At 39.0% G+C, this 18483-nt stretch overlaps 1 protein-coding gene across 1 annotated transcript; it reads left to right on the top strand.

Moving 5' to 3' along the window:
* Positions 1 to 2262: 2262 nt before the first annotated feature.
* On the top strand, positions 2263 to 16727 carry LOC139742143 (CCR4-NOT transcription complex subunit 10-like). The gene is made up of 14 exons (XM_071652712.1): positions 2263 to 2544; positions 3589 to 3739; positions 5593 to 5735; positions 6375 to 6443; positions 7113 to 7205; positions 8023 to 8275; positions 9145 to 9335; positions 10205 to 10329; positions 11067 to 11237; positions 12533 to 12721; positions 13334 to 13461; positions 14687 to 14928; positions 15793 to 15868; positions 16507 to 16727. Exons 1-14 carry the CDS (start codon positions 2263 to 2265, stop codon positions 16725 to 16727), a joined length of 2334 nt encoding a protein of 777 aa, XP_071508813.1.
* Positions 16728 to 18483: the final 1756 nt, after the last annotated feature.

An 18483-nucleotide genomic window follows, 5' to 3' on the forward strand; every position in this document is an offset into this window, starting at 1 on the left:
ATGATCATGAATGATGATCACACACACTCACAGTTTATCTTCCAGAGCTGAGATGAGACTGTGAGAGAGTTGCATTGACTTGCGATGCTCGATGACAATGTGCAATTCTGTACTGAGTGTACAGTGTTCAGGTGTTTATAAATTAAATTAACATGTATGCTCCAGTTGTGTTACGAAAGCTATAAAGTTATGTAGACTACTGTAAAAGTAGATATATACACGGACTAATGATTACGCGCTTGGCCGGGTGAGAAGAGTTTCACTTGTTTTTAATTCCGCGGAATCAAGACACTCTCTAACGGCTACAGGAACATACGGCAAGCAAAAATATTCGCATGCTTTGATTTTCGCGCTAGTTTCTGGTTGCACGCGAAATGCGCGAAAATTTCAACACAGCGAAAATTTCCACTTTTACAGTAATATTACTCCATTAGAGAGTTGTGATTATGTTTTTGGTTTCAGGGCCAGGGGTAGGCAGTTCCAGTCTTACTATGTCATAGTCCAAGCAAGTGAGAAAACTATTCAGCCTTTCATTCAGCATTGCCATTGAAGGGGGGTGCACATATTGATCCAAGTCTCTTTTTTCTTGGGTGTTTCACTGTTCACATATTGATGCATTTGTAGGGTGGCATATTAACAGTGCAGCTTCCTGTTGGAGTGCCTTATTAGAACAGAGACAGCCTGCTTATTTTCCTTCTTTGTTTTTTTTTTTTTTTTTTGGGGGGGGGGCAATCCAGGGAAGTTCAAATTGTTAAAGGACAAGTTCACCTTCATAAACATAAGGATTGAGAAAATGCAACAATATTAGTAGAACACATCAGTGAAAGTTTGAGGAAAATTGGACAATCGATGCAAAAGTTATGAATTTTTTAAATTTTTGTGTTGGAACCGCTGAATGAGGAGACTACTACAGCTTGTGAGTCATATGCGTACAACAGTATAAAGAAAATGTAAAAGAAAATTCAACATATTTTCACTTTTTTTCGCATAATAAAAGAGCTCTTGACTTGTCTCTTTCTAAAGGCAGGGGGAATAATATCACCCATAACATTAGTCGGTAACGAGTCAGGGGAATGTGTACTTTTTCAAAAGATGGAATTTTGTGAAATTCTCTTTATATTTTCCTTATATTGTTGTACGCATGTGACATCTAAGTTATTCATACACTGCAGTAGTCTTCTCATCCAGCGGGGTACTGCACAAAAACTTCAAAAATTCATAACTTTTGAACGGATTGTCTGATTTTCCTCAAACTTTCAATGATGTGTTCTACTAATATTGCTACATTCTCTCAATCCTTATGTTTATGAAGGTGAACTTGTCCTTCAATGTTATAAAGAATAGGCTTACATTTGTGATGCGGGGGTTACATGTAGTCACTGGTAGACCATACGTGCTGCTCGCCTCTGAGCCATTTTGAGCGTAGCTATCAGGTAGCTATATATGAAGTTGGATTGGTGCAGGTCCATATGGATACAGCATATTCAAGCATGGAAATTGGAATGGATGAGGACTGTGTAGTGTAGGCAGCTGTCTTCACAGCAGGGAGTCGCACTCTGACAGGTTTTTATATGAATCAATGCTTAACAACATGGCTGATGTGATGGTTCCATCACATGTCATTGGAGAGCAAAATATCCCCAAGTAGGTGTAAATGTCTATGACTGACAGGTCACCTATCGCCTATGTTCGCCTATGTTATTGATGTAGAGTAAGAACATCAGGGGGCCAAGTACTGCCCCTGGCAGGGACAGGGACTTGTCAGAGCAGTAGAAAAATGGGTTAGTGTGCAGCCCTGTAGTTGCACATACGTTCCAAAAAAACAAAAAAAAAGATTGAAAGGTTAGTTGAATACTTATTTCAACATTAGGGTTAAGATGTAGGGTTTGATGTAAGAATAGAGATAGAAAACCTGCATTGCATTGGATGTTGTCAATTGAAGGGAAAGTTACTAATAGGCTTCCCTGAATGTGCTTGTACAGCTGTATGTTTTGAAAGAAAGGTTGTGCCTTTGATCCAGAGGTGCCAAAAGCATTATAAATCACTAAACTGGTGTTATCTACATGTACATGTTACTGTATTTACTCTTTGTGTACATTCAATTTGCATTTATGACATGTTTTAGACCAATGTGAAATTGTGGGAAAGTTTTACTTTTTTTTTTTTATTTAATACTCCAAATCTGTGTGCGAACAGCAAAATGCCTGTATGAATATTCCTGTTGTTTTCTCTTGCCCAGGACATTTTTTTTCCAAGTAAACAATGGCAGACAAGGAATCCCGCGATCAACAGGATGCTAGCAACAAGCGATCAGAGTCGCCTTCACCACTGTCCATCCCAGCCATTACTGCTGAGGAGAAGGAGGTGGCCACAGCAGCCCACAGCCACTTTGAGGCAGGCAACTACAACGGGTGCGTGGAGCAGGCTCGCAAACTGGCATCCATGCGTCCGACGGACCCCAAGGTCCAGCACAATCTTGCTGTCGCCCTCTTCTACCAGTCTGGATGCCGAAATGTGGATGACTTCAGACGCCGCCTTGGCCAAGTGTTGTAACCAGGTAAAATTCTGGCCTTGTTATGAGCCTTAACTGTTAGGGGCAGCATCTCACCCTTCTAAGCTGTGTGAGAGGATTTTGAATAGATGTGTGTCACTCGAACTAAACAACAACAACAGTGACAAAGATTTTAGTTACTCCAAATGAAATCTGTAGTAAACTTTTCTGTAAGTGTGTGAGGAGTATAAGCATTTAGCTTTAAGTAGTTTGATTTACAAGACACTGTAAAATATTGTTTTATCTTTTTTTTTTTTCAATCAAACCATTTATGTTAAATACTGTAATACTAGTACAGTGTACATCCATCAACTTTGGGATGTTCATAGAATGTTCCTTTAGTGGGTTACCAGCTCTGATAACCAAAGGGGATGAAGCAGGAAGCAAAATTTCAGAGCTGTAGTAAACTGATTTCCCCTTCATTTTAATGAGCCACAGGAAAAGTCACCATTAATATGCATTAGCTTGTTTCAAGTGAACATTTCGGTAAAAGTAGTGAATGTTAAGCAAAATAAATATGTCTCTGATCAGTGTTACTTTTATTCAACTTTTCTTCTTTTCTTTTCTTTTCTTTTTTTTTTTTTTTTTTTGGGGGGGGGGGGGGGGGGGGGCTAGGGGAGAATGAAAGAGGGTTGAGAAATTTGATTGGTCAGTGATTCTTTCAGGCTCTCTACAGCCCAACAAGAATAGGCCTGTATGTCAAACACTTTATATTCAACAGTATTGCCTACCCAGTCAAATGTCATAACGGTCATATATTCTGTGTCAATTCATTTTCTTCATGTTTACCGGACTAATAGAGTTGGAAAGAAGAAAAAAAAAAAAAGAACCCCTTTTATCAGGAAAGAAGAAGAAAAAAAAAAAAACCTTTGACCTTCAATTCATTGATATGGTATTGATGCCAAAGCTCACTGGCAAGCTTCTGTCAAGTCAGAAGGATGTGCCTATATTGGTATGTCACATCAGTAATTAGATTATTAGATCTTTTGTGTACTTGACCTTTCCTTTCTTTCTTTCTTTTTTTTTCTTCACCAAAGGTTCATATTGACCTGGAACAGATTGAGACACTAGAGGATGCAGACCAGGCCATCTTTTTCTTCAACAACGCTGTCCTCCTCCATCATCTACGGCAACACCACCAGGCGATCCGCATCTTGGAGAAGCTCTTCCAGGTCATCGAACCCCTGGGTGAGCCCTGTAGTTTGAGCCATTTGTTCACACACACACACACACACATACACACATGCATAGATGTCTTGAAACCAGAAAAGCAGTGCACAAGAGTTCACCACCGGAGTAAAAGGTTGGATCGCAACACATCAAAACAGGAAATGTCCCAACAGGAATTGTGAGAGTTGATGTTAGCATGTGGTAAAACTATTTGATAAGATAAAGAGCCAAAGCCCCTGATATTTGACATTGGGTCACCTTTGAAGTGTAATATTACACCAAAATGTAACAGATATTCGATATCTCTTGATAGTATTTGACTTAGTATGTGGGGGAATGGAAAAAGTTTTACATATTACATCTGTCAAACTGTGATAAAATCGAAGCCAGAGCACACATCAAATCTTGAAATTAGCTCCTTGTGTAATAATGCAAACTTACTTCAGTCCTCAGTATGAGTTGATCGAATAACACAGCAAAAAATAATAATTGGAAAAAGTTTGATGAGTGTCAAGAAGTCACATACTGTATTCACCGGCGATAAGGCCGCGCTATTTTTAGCAAAAATAAAGCAGTAAAGTCGGGGTGCGTCCTGTATGCCAGCACAAGCAAATTATTTTCTTTCCAACTCGGATATCACCTGCCTAACCAACATGCATAATTATGTATTTGACTATGCAATGTGCCAATGAGCAACGCGATATCAACCACTGAATTAATCAGTCTTACAGACAATGCTATGTTCTGCAATCAAGTGACAACATGTTTGTGTATTGTTGTTGTTGTTGTTTTCCATGACCTACGTATACTAGCACTGGTGCCGATTCTGAGGACATTTTTTAAAAAGTCTAAAAAAGAAAGCACAGCGCGATTGCAAGTTGGTGTAGCGGCGACTGCAATCCTGCACACATCAGTAGCACTATCTCATGCTGTATTCGACTATTGAATAGTAGGCCTACAGTGTGTGTGAATGAGGACACGCCGGTACTCGGCTATTGAATAATGCATGTGAGTGTATTCACACTCAGTCGTTCTTCGCATTAGGTTCCTACACACAGAAAAATCATTCGAAATCCTGACACGCAGTTTGCATCAAGCGGCAAAGCTTACACATGTATGATAAAACAAACATAAATTATTGTTAAGAATCACTTGGAAACATGTAGAAATAAAGTTCCTTAACAAAATTAATGTGGAAAAGTACTAAAGTTTTAAAGTTGATCAGAACAAATCCCTTAGATGTTTTACATTTTTTCTGTTTTTTACCACCAAAGTCGGGATGCGGCTTACCCGGCGCGGCAGCCTTATCGCCAGCGAATACGGTATGTTAAAATTCAAGAAATTTGTTGATCATATCATCACATTTGCAGCAGTGTCATCAAAACGGTTCTATTTATGATGTATAACAGGGTAAGTGACTACAATACTTAGGCATATCAGTGAACATGGAGATGTTTAATTGAGTGTAATGAAGTGCTGTTTCCTTTGTTCATATCCTCTCAATGCAAAAAAAAAGTTTGAATATGAAAACCGATGTAAACCATTTCCATTTTTCTTAAAGTAAGGCCATCATCAAATTAACAAAAATAGAATATTTTCTGTGATACTGCACCCACTCCATAACAAGAAATATTTTTGAGGATAGCATTGAAGTTATCACATACATAATTTTCCTTGTTATTCAACAGATTTATTCCTAAATATCTCAAACTGATAAGAATGGATATATAGGTATTTGCATTTAGACTCTTTATAGTTAGATTTCATATGCTGCCGTGTTTCATTTGGGCTTGCTTCAAAATAATGCACCGTCCTCCTTACTTCCAGTGAATCCCTTCCCCAATGACGCTGTTTTTGTCCTACCTCTGCAGAGGAGTGGCTGGCCATGAGAATACTCCTGCTCCTCATTGAGAGCTACCTGATCAGCCAGCAACCAGACAAGGCCCACGGCACCCTGGTCTACCTAGAGAAACTGATGCAGAGCAGTGAGGCAAAGAAGGAGTCTGGAGACAAGGTTAGACTTCAGTATAAAGAAAAAGAGAAGAAGAAAAAAAGGACAAATAAAGTTGAAAAAATTAAAAGACAATAATCATCTTATTTAAATGATTGAATGAAAAATGAATGAATGAAATGAAAAAAAAAAATTATTGATTAACAGTCACTTGTCACATGTCACTTGCGAGAGTACAGTTTATGGTTGGTCTTATCAGCTGCTGACTTTGGAAGGGAAATACAGATGTTTTGCTGTGTGATAAGGACCCCAATACCCAATTATTCCATGATAAATACTCTAAAGGAGAAAAGAGTGTGAAATAGAGTGTTAAATGTATGGGACTGTTTGTGGCTTTGAGTATATACTCGCATACCTATTTTTTTAAAACCTCTGGATTTATATGTGTGAATTTTGTGTATGTGTGTGAGCTATGTGTGTATGAGTTTTACTTTGTGGCAACAGAAAAACAGAAATTGCATTATTTGTCTTGAGTTGTGGTATATTGGAACTATAATTCACAGATATATAGCTGGGCTGGAACTTGAACTGTAGAGCTGCCCTTTCTGCACCATTCTTTCATCATATATTTTCAATGACTGATAGGTCATGACTGTTGTCAACATCATGACTTAATATTTTAATATTTTGATCACGTTTCAGGGAAAGGACAACAAGGAAGATGACCGGCGGCCAGTAGATACAGAAAAGGTGAAGGCCAGAGTACACCAGGTAATGAACCCTTCAGACTTCTCTCCCAATGACTGTAATCATAGTGATAGAGGGGAATTAAAGGCAAAACATCGTTCTCAGAAGAGCTCAAAATTCAGCTTCCACCATTTGGACTTTGGTTGCAATATATTGAAATGGTCTACTATGAAACTTGTCTGGCTGACGCGATTTGCCAGGACAATCATTTGTTTTGAGGGTAATTTGAGATCAAGAGTGAAGTAATTTCAATAATAGTACAGGACTTTTATTCCTGAAGTACAGAGTATGTGATGATCGAATCTCGCCCTAGCAGTGGTATTGAATCGCATGCAGCTAAATCACTGCAGAGGATTTATTCTCCCGCAATGCATACTGCTATGGCCCAATATAATTATGTAATTGATGTAATCAATTATAAACAATTACATAACCACCACTCTTGGGTATGCTCTGAGATTGCAATTCTTCCGGCGTACCTTTTGGGGTAATATTTTACAATTTTGATATTCCACAACCGATGTGTTATCACAACAAAGTGTGAAAGCAGTGGCTGACAAAAGGAAGAATGAAAATGGTTACTTCAAGCATCTTTGCATGTGTGCAATTTACATGAGCGCATAGGGACATCAACACTTTGTGTTTGTGCTATACAAGTGCTTTTCAGTAACTATTATTATCCTTTACCTGCAGTTCAAAACAAGGTGCTACTTGCAGCTGAAATCTTTGAAGCTGTGTAAGAGGGAAATCAAATCAGTGAAGTCTGTCATGAACTCGAATGGAGCAGTGAGTATTTGTACAGATTATATGTATGGACTTCTCATTTTTTTCATATTATCTGCATTGAAATGGAGCACAATGAAGGGTTTCATTCAATTTTTAATTTCAATTCAAACTTTATTTTCACTTTTTGTCAACCGAATATGCAACGCAATGATTGAAATTGGACATGCATTTTAATGATTCACAAGAAGCAAAAACTAGCAGTATGTTCATGTCTGTGGACAGTAATAAAGAAAAGAGACATGTACAGACATATTGATATATCATGCAAAAAAAAAGACAAGTAAACTAAGCTCATAAATGTAAAGTGTCAAGTTACACAGTGAGCATAATGTAGTTCTTTGAATTTGGTCTGTACATAGATACCCACAAAGCAATCCAGACTTTTTTTTGTTGATCATTGGATGACAGCAAAGGTGGATTGAAAATCAAGAAAGGGATTTCATGGAACACCACGGCTAGGTGAAACAGTTCACATTTATTTGTGTAAAGAATGGGAAAAGCTGACTACATTTCAGAGATAACAGTAGAACAGACATCTAAAGTGTTATAGTTGATTATGATTGTAGGAAAAAAGGTGAGACATGTACCATAGTGAGATTGTCTTTTGTACTATGATTTTTTGCTTCATTTTGTTCCATTATTCAGATTTTTTTTTTTTTTTTTGATTGTAGAATATTGTGTAACACCATAGCTGTGTGTGAGTGTTTCTTTTTCACAGCTATTTTCAACTGGAGAGTATAACTTGTATGGATATCATGCTAAATTATGTTTCAAGGAAATCTTGTACGAGCTTGACCGTTTCCTTCCAATTTTGCAGTCCCCGATCACCCTCTTCCTGAAGGCCAACTTTGAGTTTGAGCGGCAGAACAATCGGAAGGCCATCAAGCTGTTGAACAGCTCCCCCGAGGGGCTGGACCACAGGCAGACAGGCCAGTGCATCTTAGTCATGTACTTCAACAACCTGACCTGCGTCCACTACGCCATGCACAAGTACCACCTGGGGGCGCACTATGCCCGTCGTGCGCTCCAAGAGAATGCCAAGGCCGTCAAAGAACTGCCCAAAAGAGCTAGTACGAGTCACAATTTTTTTTTCTCTGTTAGAGTATTGTCAAAATCAAGCATGAAGAATGGTAAAAGCTTATTCCACGATGGACTGTGAATAAGATGGTTACGGAAATTTTAATATTTTTACAGAACAGTGATTTTAGTGGTAACTGTGTACTGTAACATGTTTCACGCGGAGCCAAGATTCACAAAAGTGTTTGTATATGCAGTGTGTTGAATGCCAGTGGTGATTTGTGAAAGTTTCATGCCGCAATGAAGGTCGTCAGCTGCAATCCTTAAAAGTTGCATACCCAAAGTTCAGTGGTCTTACACTATGCAAATTTGAAGAGGATGGTGATGTCATCATCTTACATCTCTCTCATTGGTTTGCACACAAAAATATCATAAAAATCTCTTTCAGTCTATGTCCTACGTTGATCAAAGTTCTACCATTGTGTTTGTCACTTTTTACTCTACTGTAAAAGTGGATATTTTCGCATGAGTAATATTTCGCACTCGGCCATGTAAGATGAATTTTGCATTGTTTTTAATTCCGCAGAATCAGGACATCAATTACTGGATCATATGCCATGCAAAAATATTTGCGTGCGTTTTATTTTTGCCCCAGCTTCTGTCTGCGTGTAATGCCCAAAAATTTCGACTTTAACAGTATTTAGTTGAGTCAACTTGATTATTGTTAAGGAATGGCTTGTCAGTTGACATTTAATAATATGTTTATATGAAGGACTCGTGGTTATCGTGAGGGGAGGAGAAGGCCTTTGGATCACAATTCAAAGATTTAAGCCATGAATAGTAATACTCTTGCAATGCAAACAGGGAAAAGGCTGAGGACAGCAACAGCCTCCCATTTACTTTTCTGCTGTCTCTGTTTCAGATCGTGCCATCCAAACCCTGGGCATAAACCATCACCACGAACTCCTCTACAACACGGGCATCGTATTGCTACATGCTGGGCGCCCTCTACCTGCGTTCGACTGCCTCGTGGAGGCGGTCCAGGTTTTCCCCACCAACCCTAGGCTGTGGCTACGACTCGCAGAATGCTGCATATCTGCCAATAAGAAACCGGTGGGTTAAAAGAAAAAAAGAAGTAATTGACAACAGAACCAATCATTCTGAACTGTTATGATGTGACATCATTGATTATGCATAATTAAATGATGAGTAAGTCAAGTCTTGATTTCCACTGAAATGCGATTGTGAAATAATCCAGAGACTCCAACTCTCCCGTTTTCAACGGGAGATCTCCCGCCGAAAACCCATTTTTGCAAAATCTCCCGTTCTCCCGTTTGAGATTTTATTTCTCCCGCCCTGGCTCAATGTCTCCCGTTGGAGAGGATTTCTTACTTTTTATTGCTATCGTATGTTGCAAAAATAAGCCTTAGATAGTACCAGAGAGCATCTATAGCCCTAGGAACTTCGCGCTTCGCACACATGAACTTGGAGTCTCCCGTTTGCTAGGGGTTTCAGGCGGGAGAATCTCCAGATCAGAAGGTGCTTCGGGTTGGAGTCTCTGATAATCACAATCTTGATCAGTGCTTTGCTAATGGCTGTAATGTTTGGATCTTATCTACTTCTCTTCCAACATAAGCAGCTCGCATTCCATGCAGGCATCCTTTTGCAATATGTGACATTCTTTTGTGTTACTCTGGTTGGGTTTTACAGCACCAAATCAAAGACCTGCATTACAATATCAATCCAGCTGGTATTTCAGCTCTTCTTACAGCCACAAGATTGACTAGTTTACAGGATAAGATTACAATTTTGATTGAATCATCTTACGATTATCTCTATCACCATTTATGTAGTATGTAGTATGTTTTTTTTTTAAATAAAGATAGAATGGGATGTTTCATTCTGTTGATTGTTAGTATTAGCTAACTGACCAGTAACCTACACGTATATGTTGCTTTCATTTCACTATTCTATGTGTGTAGAATGCTGATGCTGACAGCACAGGCCCACCTGGTTCCAACCGGCAGAGCATCGTCCACAGCACCATCGGGATCGGGTCTCACCGCAAGTTCATCTTGTCCCCCGGGACAGGAGACGCGGCGAACAGGTATAAGCTCGTCAGGTTTCCAACACAGTATTTAATCACAAGGGATGCATGCAAAGACCAAGAATTACTTTTTTGTATTTTTTCTCCTGAAAGTAGCAAGCTTCTCGCACAAATGGCTTTTAAATTTTTTTAGAAATGTTGCCATACATGCTTATATGTTATGCTTAATTTCAGCATGTTCTTTCCTTTGCAAGTATTCTAAATAATTGGTGCAGATTTGAGAAAGTGTCCATCACGTCTTGGAAAAGACTATGTGTCACTCTTCTATTAGCTGAAACTAGTGACTTCACTACAGGATATCAGGCAGCTGGTCAAAGTGAAAAATAAGATTTTGAAAAAATGTTATGATGTTACTATTATTATTATTATTTATTCGACCAGGTAAAGAATATAGGGTACATATCATAAACATTACAAACATGAAACAAAAACCAGAATAATACCAGCAGTATGTGAAAGATTTTATCCCTCAATTAGTACCATTTGAAAAAAAAAAAATAAATTTTCTGGAGAATGACACATAAAGATGTACAAGGTAGTTCACATTGTCACTATAAGGATTTTGTTTTCTTGTGTGAATGAAAAAAAAAAACAACAAGCAAAGCAAAGCAAAATGAAACAGGGTAAACAAGACAAAAGAGAAACAAGCCCGAAAAACCCAAATATTAGAAGCATACCAACTTTTCATCGTTATTCACCATAAGAGATTAACTAAAAAACCCAAAAATCTTTTTTAGCTCCAATGTCCAGCCTGGTGCTATGCCTGTGGCATCATTGGAGTTTGCCTCTCTGTGCCTGAGCAACGCCCTCTCCCTCCTACCAGAGAAGAGCGGAAGTCTTCCAACCACGCCCGTTTCCTCCAGGACCAGCCTCAGCAGTGAGACATCGGACACGCCCGACTCAGCAAAGTGAGACGCTTGGTCACTCTGCATGATAAATGAAAATGTCTAGTTTTCAGTGATTCAGGACAGGATGACAGTAAGCAGGCAACAGGAGCGGAATATGCAAAGTGGGGGATAGCAATCATGAGTGAACATCTGTGTGTTGAAGGAGATGGCTAGTAACTGATCAGTGGGAATCAGTGGGAATGTTGGTGGATGATTGTTCCAATCCTTGTGGGATTCATTTAAGAGTACATCATATATCTATTGTGTGAAAATAATTTGCTTCAGAATGGTCTCATATTCAAGTAATGTGCAGTTTAATGTTTCCAGGTTAGCATGCCTGGTCAGTGATGGGGCATTAATCTGCACATTACTTGAGTATGAGACCGTTCTGAAGCAAATAATTTTCACACAACAGTAGATATATAATGTACTCTTAAATGAATCCCACAAGGACTGGAACAATCATCCCTCAGCATTCCCACTGATTCCCACTGATCGGTTACTAGCCATCCCCTTTAAGGAAATTTATAATCAATTATATCTTTTGATAAAACGGGGCCCAGATATGACATGTCGTTGCTGGTATAATGAACCAAGTTCTCACAGTTCTTAGACTACAGCTCTATGTTTCATAAGATAATTCAAGGAACTTGCATCAGTAGAATTAAGCTTTAATAATGAAATGAAAAGCTGTGACAAGGAATTTTCATATTTATTGCTGATGGTCAACGTGTGCGTCAGATTGGCAAACCATATAAATTTTACATTGAAGACCTGGTAGCGTGGATATTGATGAGAGGTCCAATTCCTTCGCTGACCACTGATGTACATTAAAAAACCATGAATAGCACTGGCCAGCGAATACCTGCATTGATGCGTACGCTCATTGGTAATAGTCGACTCCTGTCGAGATTCTTCGGCTGTGTGCACACTTACATAGAGATAAGCGAAGAAGCTGTACACAATCTTTTACAGGGATTGTGGATTATATCAAAACCAGGCCAGCCTTACCCCTCCATGGATCCCCCTGCTCCTAGGTCCTAAATGATCAATCAATAACTTGCAAATTATAGGACTATGTCTACAATACACTGGTGTGCTCAAATATTTGGTAATGAAAAAAAAATATGTTCAATGCTTATGAATATTTCAATTCATTAGATAAAAAGAATGCAATTTAAAGGCATACTGGTCACACTTCCCTGTTGTATATCCATAAAGCTCGAAATGATTTAGGATTGATTTATTGTCTGATGTGTTGAGATATGTTTGATGTATCTGACATTCACTTGTCCTGTGGTGCGCTTCTCTCCCAGCAAGCAAACCGGGCCCCAGACCATCCCTGCGCCTCCAGGCCCCTCACTCAAACCTCCCGAGGTGGCCAACCTGCGATGTTCGGTGTACGCGGCCAGCGCGTACGTGTCCCTCAGTCTAGGGGACGACGCCAGGGCCCTGGACCACGCCCGGACTCTGCTGGCTCAGCCGAAGCTTTCTGGCTCGCTGCAGTAAGCTTCCTTCATTTCATATGAAAGGGGGAAGATTTTTCACAAGACACAAATATGTGGAACCAGTAATAGATTTTCCCCAAAAACTGTAGAGATATAAAGAGTAGTTATGTAGACCTGGAAAATCTATGTTAGTTAGATTTTCTTAGTGTTTGGTTCTTGACAGTATTAATGATTGACCAGAGACAGATATGAGATGTATGTTCTGTAGTAATTATGTTAGTGTAAGGAGGGCCGGTACATCTACTAAACTTGTTGTAAGGTTAAATTGTTAAAAGAAATAGACAAATGAAGGTGACTTTCTGGATAGTCCAGGGAAGAACCTCTTATTATCAGTTGGTAAACAACCGGATAGAATGTGGGGATATTTGAACAAAGATGCCAAGGCTATAGTGATAAATCAGTGTCTTTTGGCTTTTCATTATTTTTACCCAATTTTCCATCTGTTTTGTTTTTTTTTCAATTTGATTTTGTAACCAATTGGTGTTTGATGTTTTACTCCTTTATTTAATTATGTAACTCTTTGTGATTTTCTTCCCATAGTAATGTAAACTGAATAATTCCATTTGTTGTTGTTGTTTTTTTTTTGTGTGTGTGTGTTTTTCCTGGCAGGTTCTTGGCCCGAATGTATGCTGCTGAAGCCCTCCTGAAGCGGGATCAGATCGGTGAAGCCATCCAGCTCCTAAACCCAGAGACTGTCTGTGATGTCTCTGTTCTCATCACTCCAACGCCTGAATTCGGTAATTAAAGACGTTCCACAAACTATTATTTATTATTTTCAGCAGATAAGAACTAGAAAGGCATAAACACTGTACAAAGTCTACACAGTGCTGTATATGCCACATATTTGGCAGTGGTTTGATTTTAAAGAGATTTTGCGACTGATGCTCACAGAGTTATCAATTCGCCAAGCTAGAGACGCACTCAGAGAGTACAGACCTCTGCCAAGCCAGCAACTCATTTCCACCCAGACATGCATGCAATTTCTCAATAAAGATGTCTTTTGTTTACGTCATCAACTTAAAGCTGGGTGGCGCCTTGCCTGAGCCGAGCAAGCGCTTTAATGCGCGTATGTAAACCTCCAGTACATGTAGCTTGAACTCCAAAGTTCATTGACCTTGTATGCCAAAAGATCAAAAGTCCTTCAAAAATCCCATCAAAATTCCATGATCACCAGCAAATTTAATCATCTGTTCCTTGTGTCGTTATCAACTTTTCCTGTCAAGTTTCATTCAAATCTGCTCATGACTTTCTGAGTTATTTTGCAAACAGACAAACCAATGCCGATGATCATGTAACCTCCTTCATTGGTGGAGGTAAATATTGCCTCCGATAAAACAAATGCAGTGAAACATCTCCAAGGTGTGAAATCACCAAATTTGCTTCTTGAAGAGGGATAATGCTTCATGCTCATTCAGTCACTGTAGTTTTCCATAGTGAATTTAACCACTTCATAAATATCACAGAGGCTTATTCATATTTCATGCTGGCAAGACATATAAGTGTATATAAATCGATTGCCCTTCTGATTCTCAACTGGCAACATGTCCTGTAGATGTTCAGTATGTTTCAGTTTTACATAGTTCCTGGAAGTCAGAATGTTCCTGGCATTTTATGAGGTATTCACTTCTTCTACACAATTCTGGAAAAATTAGTTTTGAAAAACATTGAAGAAAAGCAAATGAGCAGAATCAGATCTTTGTTCTTGTCCTATAGTTTTGGTTTATAAATGTAGATATTCTCTTTGTACAATAGGCAGATTTTGTCAAAATAAGCATGTTGCATGCTGCGCTGATGCCGCACTGATGCGTATAAATGTGAAAGCTTGCGAATATATGCATTTAGCAAGAACAAGAAACTACAAGTAATTCATGAATGTCTACACTTCAGCTGGATTTTATCTACCAAATTATTCCTTTGACGTGATGCTTTATATTCCAACTTGATATTTGTGACCTTTGCCAGGTGAGAACAAGGAGAGGGACCGCAACGACAAGGCCAACAGTCACGAGGCGCCCGGTGGCCAGGGCGGGGCCCAGAACAACAACAGCACAGGAGACCTGGGGGACGGGGGAGAGCCCCGCAAGGTGATCCACCAGTACTACCCGGCCTCCATCCAGGTGGCTCGCGCCCAGATGTTCTTCAACCTGGCCACCACCCACGCCCTGCGCAGCGAGTGGGACAAAGCCAGGAGGTGTCTGACACAGGTATGGGGTAGGGGCGGAGTGACTATGGCATTTCTGCTTTAAAGGGATGGTACAGTATTGGCGGAGATGAGGATTGGGCTTTTAACTTTTACTGAGATATCAAGAAAACACTTGTGAAAGAGTACAGAGCATACCATTCTAAGAGGAATTCAAAGTTTATTTGATGAAAATTGGTTTTGGAATGGCTGAGATATCCAAAAACAAAGTAAAACAAAGTGATCGTAATTCAACATAGGTTCCTCCTTTTATTAGGATTGCTCTGTTTTGGGTACCTCAGCCATTTCAAAACTAATATTCATCAAATAAGTATTGATTTCCACTTGGAATTAATGGAAATGCTCTTTCATATTGCATTAGAGGTTTCTCATTATCTCACCCAAAAATGTTAGAAACTTGAAGTTAGGTCTCAACCAAAACTATACAATCCCTTGTGAATCAGAGATGAAGTGAATGAAATGATGTAATGTTTTGAGAAACAAAGGGAAGAATTGGGATGTGAAATGAAGTCATACATTGCGATTTGTTTGATAAAAGATAATTGTGTGTATTTAATGTATTTTTTTTTTCAATCAAACTTTGTTGAAACTTGATTGAAATATGCTAACGGCATATTATGCACACTGAAAAGTGCCTAGTTGTTATCAGTGATAACTGTCAAGTGCAATGATTTCTAAAGCATTTTCAACCTTCTTTTCTGTCAGAGCAATGGAGTAAACCATCAGAGAAATATTGGTCCATATTTCTTTATATATGATTTTGGGGGCAACATTGAGAAGCACTGCACTGTGTTCCTTTCATCTCACCAAGGTGTATTTTGTTGAAGAGCTACAAAGTGACTCATTCCTGTACAATTTTCTTCTCTAGGGTTGCCGCCTGATTCCGAGTCATGACATCCCCAAGCAAGCACTGTACACAGCAATATACCTGGAATTACACACTGGTGAGTGTTTTTTGGAGTACAGAGACTGGATTAGTGATCACGGTCTAGTAGTTGTAGTAGTAGCAATAATTGATCTTTGTTTTGATTAATTAGTCATTTTCATCGTCATCATTTGCGATTTCCCACTTTAAACAAAACTATTGCTCCAATGATTTTTTTTTTTGAAAAAAAAAAAAATAAAACGTTTCGTATTGAAACATTATTAGCTGGAGTGTCAGTTTATAATAAAGCAATAAAGATGCTCTTAAGAACTGCTTGTGTGTCTGCTGTCATGGAAAACTCAATTTACACTTGCAAAATTGAGTACTATGCGTGGTTCACAGTTAACAAGTAATGTAAGTAATTTTTAAATCAATGACTGATATTGCATCACATGTTAGAACAAACACTGTGTGCTCATGCTCATTCCAAAGCTACAAAATGCACCATGAAGAATTGTACCTGTCCACATACAGTGTGTTGTATTTGATGTATATGTCTCTGTCTTGTCAACTGTAATGTTTGTTTGTGCAGGGCCCCCAGTAAGAACAGTACTTGCCTACTGATGGGGCTACCCTGTTGAAAAAAGACTGAATAAATAAATAAATGATAGAGAACACTCCTGCATACAGAGCTGCCATTCTGCATCCCCTGCACAGGTAATTACAACATGGCCCTGCAGATGGTCAAGAAGCAACAGATGATTCCATACATCAAGACCACCCCTCTGGAAGCACCGGTCATCACCCCGCCGGTCCCCTCCAGTAGCCCAGGTGTCTTCCCCACGCCCATAGGGTCGCCTGCCACCGCCCGCCCCTCCACCTTCGGCCTCCCAACCCCCATTGGAGGGGGTAAGCCTGGGGCCAACGCTTGGAGATAGATCTATTCCCCCATTACTCAATTTCAAAATTTTCATTCTATATGCCATTACAGTGTGTAAAATAGCACATACTCCTTGCATAACCCTTTATTACTAGGGGGGTGTTTCATAAAGCTGCTCGTAAAGTTACGAACAACTTATGAGCGACTGGTGATCAGTTCTTGTGCTGAATTGTGGAAATTCTGATAAGTGTAGCACATCAGAACTGATCACCAGTCGCTCGTAAGTTGCTCGTAACTTTACGAGCAGCTTTATGAAACACCCCCTATGGGTGTACTAAATTTCTGTCCAGTATCACTTCATCATAGTCTGGTTCAGCCTAACTTTGTTTTAAGCCTGTCAAATGTGCCTGTGAGAACGTTTTCAGCTTACTTAGTAGTCTCTCTGATTAGGGAATATATTATAGTTGTCTACTTAGATACTGTGAAGGTGGACATTTTTACAGGATGGAAATTTTTCCCACATTTAGGGCAACATGAAGATAGCACGGAAATAGAATTTCGCAAATTAGTTCCTTGTTATATCTAATACCTGTGTCTTTGATTTCAAGGCAGGTATATTGTAGGGGTTTAAAAGCTATGCTGGTTGTTGTTTTCGTCATGTTTGCTAGTCCTGTAGCATCAGTGACTTTACTGTCAAAATGCGGGCCAGTTACCTTTTGCAGTAGTACGTTCCTGCCCAAAACCTTTGCCGCCATGACAAAGTTGAGCCGTTTGAAGTGCTTGCTCAATTGTCATGACCAGCTGCAAAATTTAAAAAAAAACAAACCAAAACATGAAATTTGTCTTACTTGGGTGAGCATGAAAAATTCCTCGCACAAAAATATCCACTTTTACAGTACGTGTGTCATACAGGCATTTCTCCTTAGACTCTTTGGAACCTTCTTGATATTTATGTTGAAAAGTTGACAGCCTTGTACGTGATGTGAAAGTGTCCCCCCACCCCCTAAAACTATTATTCAGTTATTTAGATGCAGAGATGAATTTAATTCATAAAGTAAAAATCATGCAAATAATATTGCCGCACCTCTTGGACCACCCCAGGCCTGTAACAGATAGATGATAACACAGTGAAGTGTGTCCATATGAATTGTGCATTTGTAATATGTTTATTTCCTAGTCAGGAGTGATATATTAGCTGTGTTATACAGTCAAATCAATTTATGTACTAGAAATTGACAGAAAACCTCTCTAGGTGAATAGTATGGTATGTATTTAATTGAGAGAATGAGAAATAGATCTTAAGGAATATGTGACATGATAAATTTGCATGATATCAGCATTATGCCATTAGTCCCTTTAAATGATTACAAAATTTAGGGAGCAATGGCTCTATGATGTTATGTTATTTTTTTATTTTGAGGTCATTGTCTTTGATTCTCTATTGATATTTTCAATATGCTTGCCTGTCAAAGGCATACAGCATTACTCCTGGTAATACCTCTGGTAGGGCTCATAATGAATTGTGCTTTCCAGCCATAATTGACTGTCTAGAATTTTGAACCTTTAGCAAGATAAGTTATATTCTTGATCAGTTCATATGAAGCACATCTGGGCAGTATTTCATTTAAAAAAAGTTGATATGATAGCAACTCTTGCTGGAATGGCAATTGTCATGGTAATGACATGAATCCAGCTTCCTGATTGGCTGTGTTGCTATTGGAAGTTGCCATTCCAGCAAGAGTTACTATTGTAACATGTCTTTCTAAAATGTAGCTCTGATAACGGAGTTGCAGTGAATGACAGCGGTCACATCG

Source organism: Diadema antillarum, unplaced genomic scaffold (assembly GCF_040938485.1).
Source record: "Diadema antillarum isolate AM-2024a unplaced genomic scaffold, OU_Dant_1.0 seq00000981_RagTag, whole genome shotgun sequence".
Classification (NCBI taxonomy): domain Eukaryota; kingdom Metazoa; phylum Echinodermata; class Echinoidea; order Diadematoida; family Diadematidae; genus Diadema; species Diadema antillarum.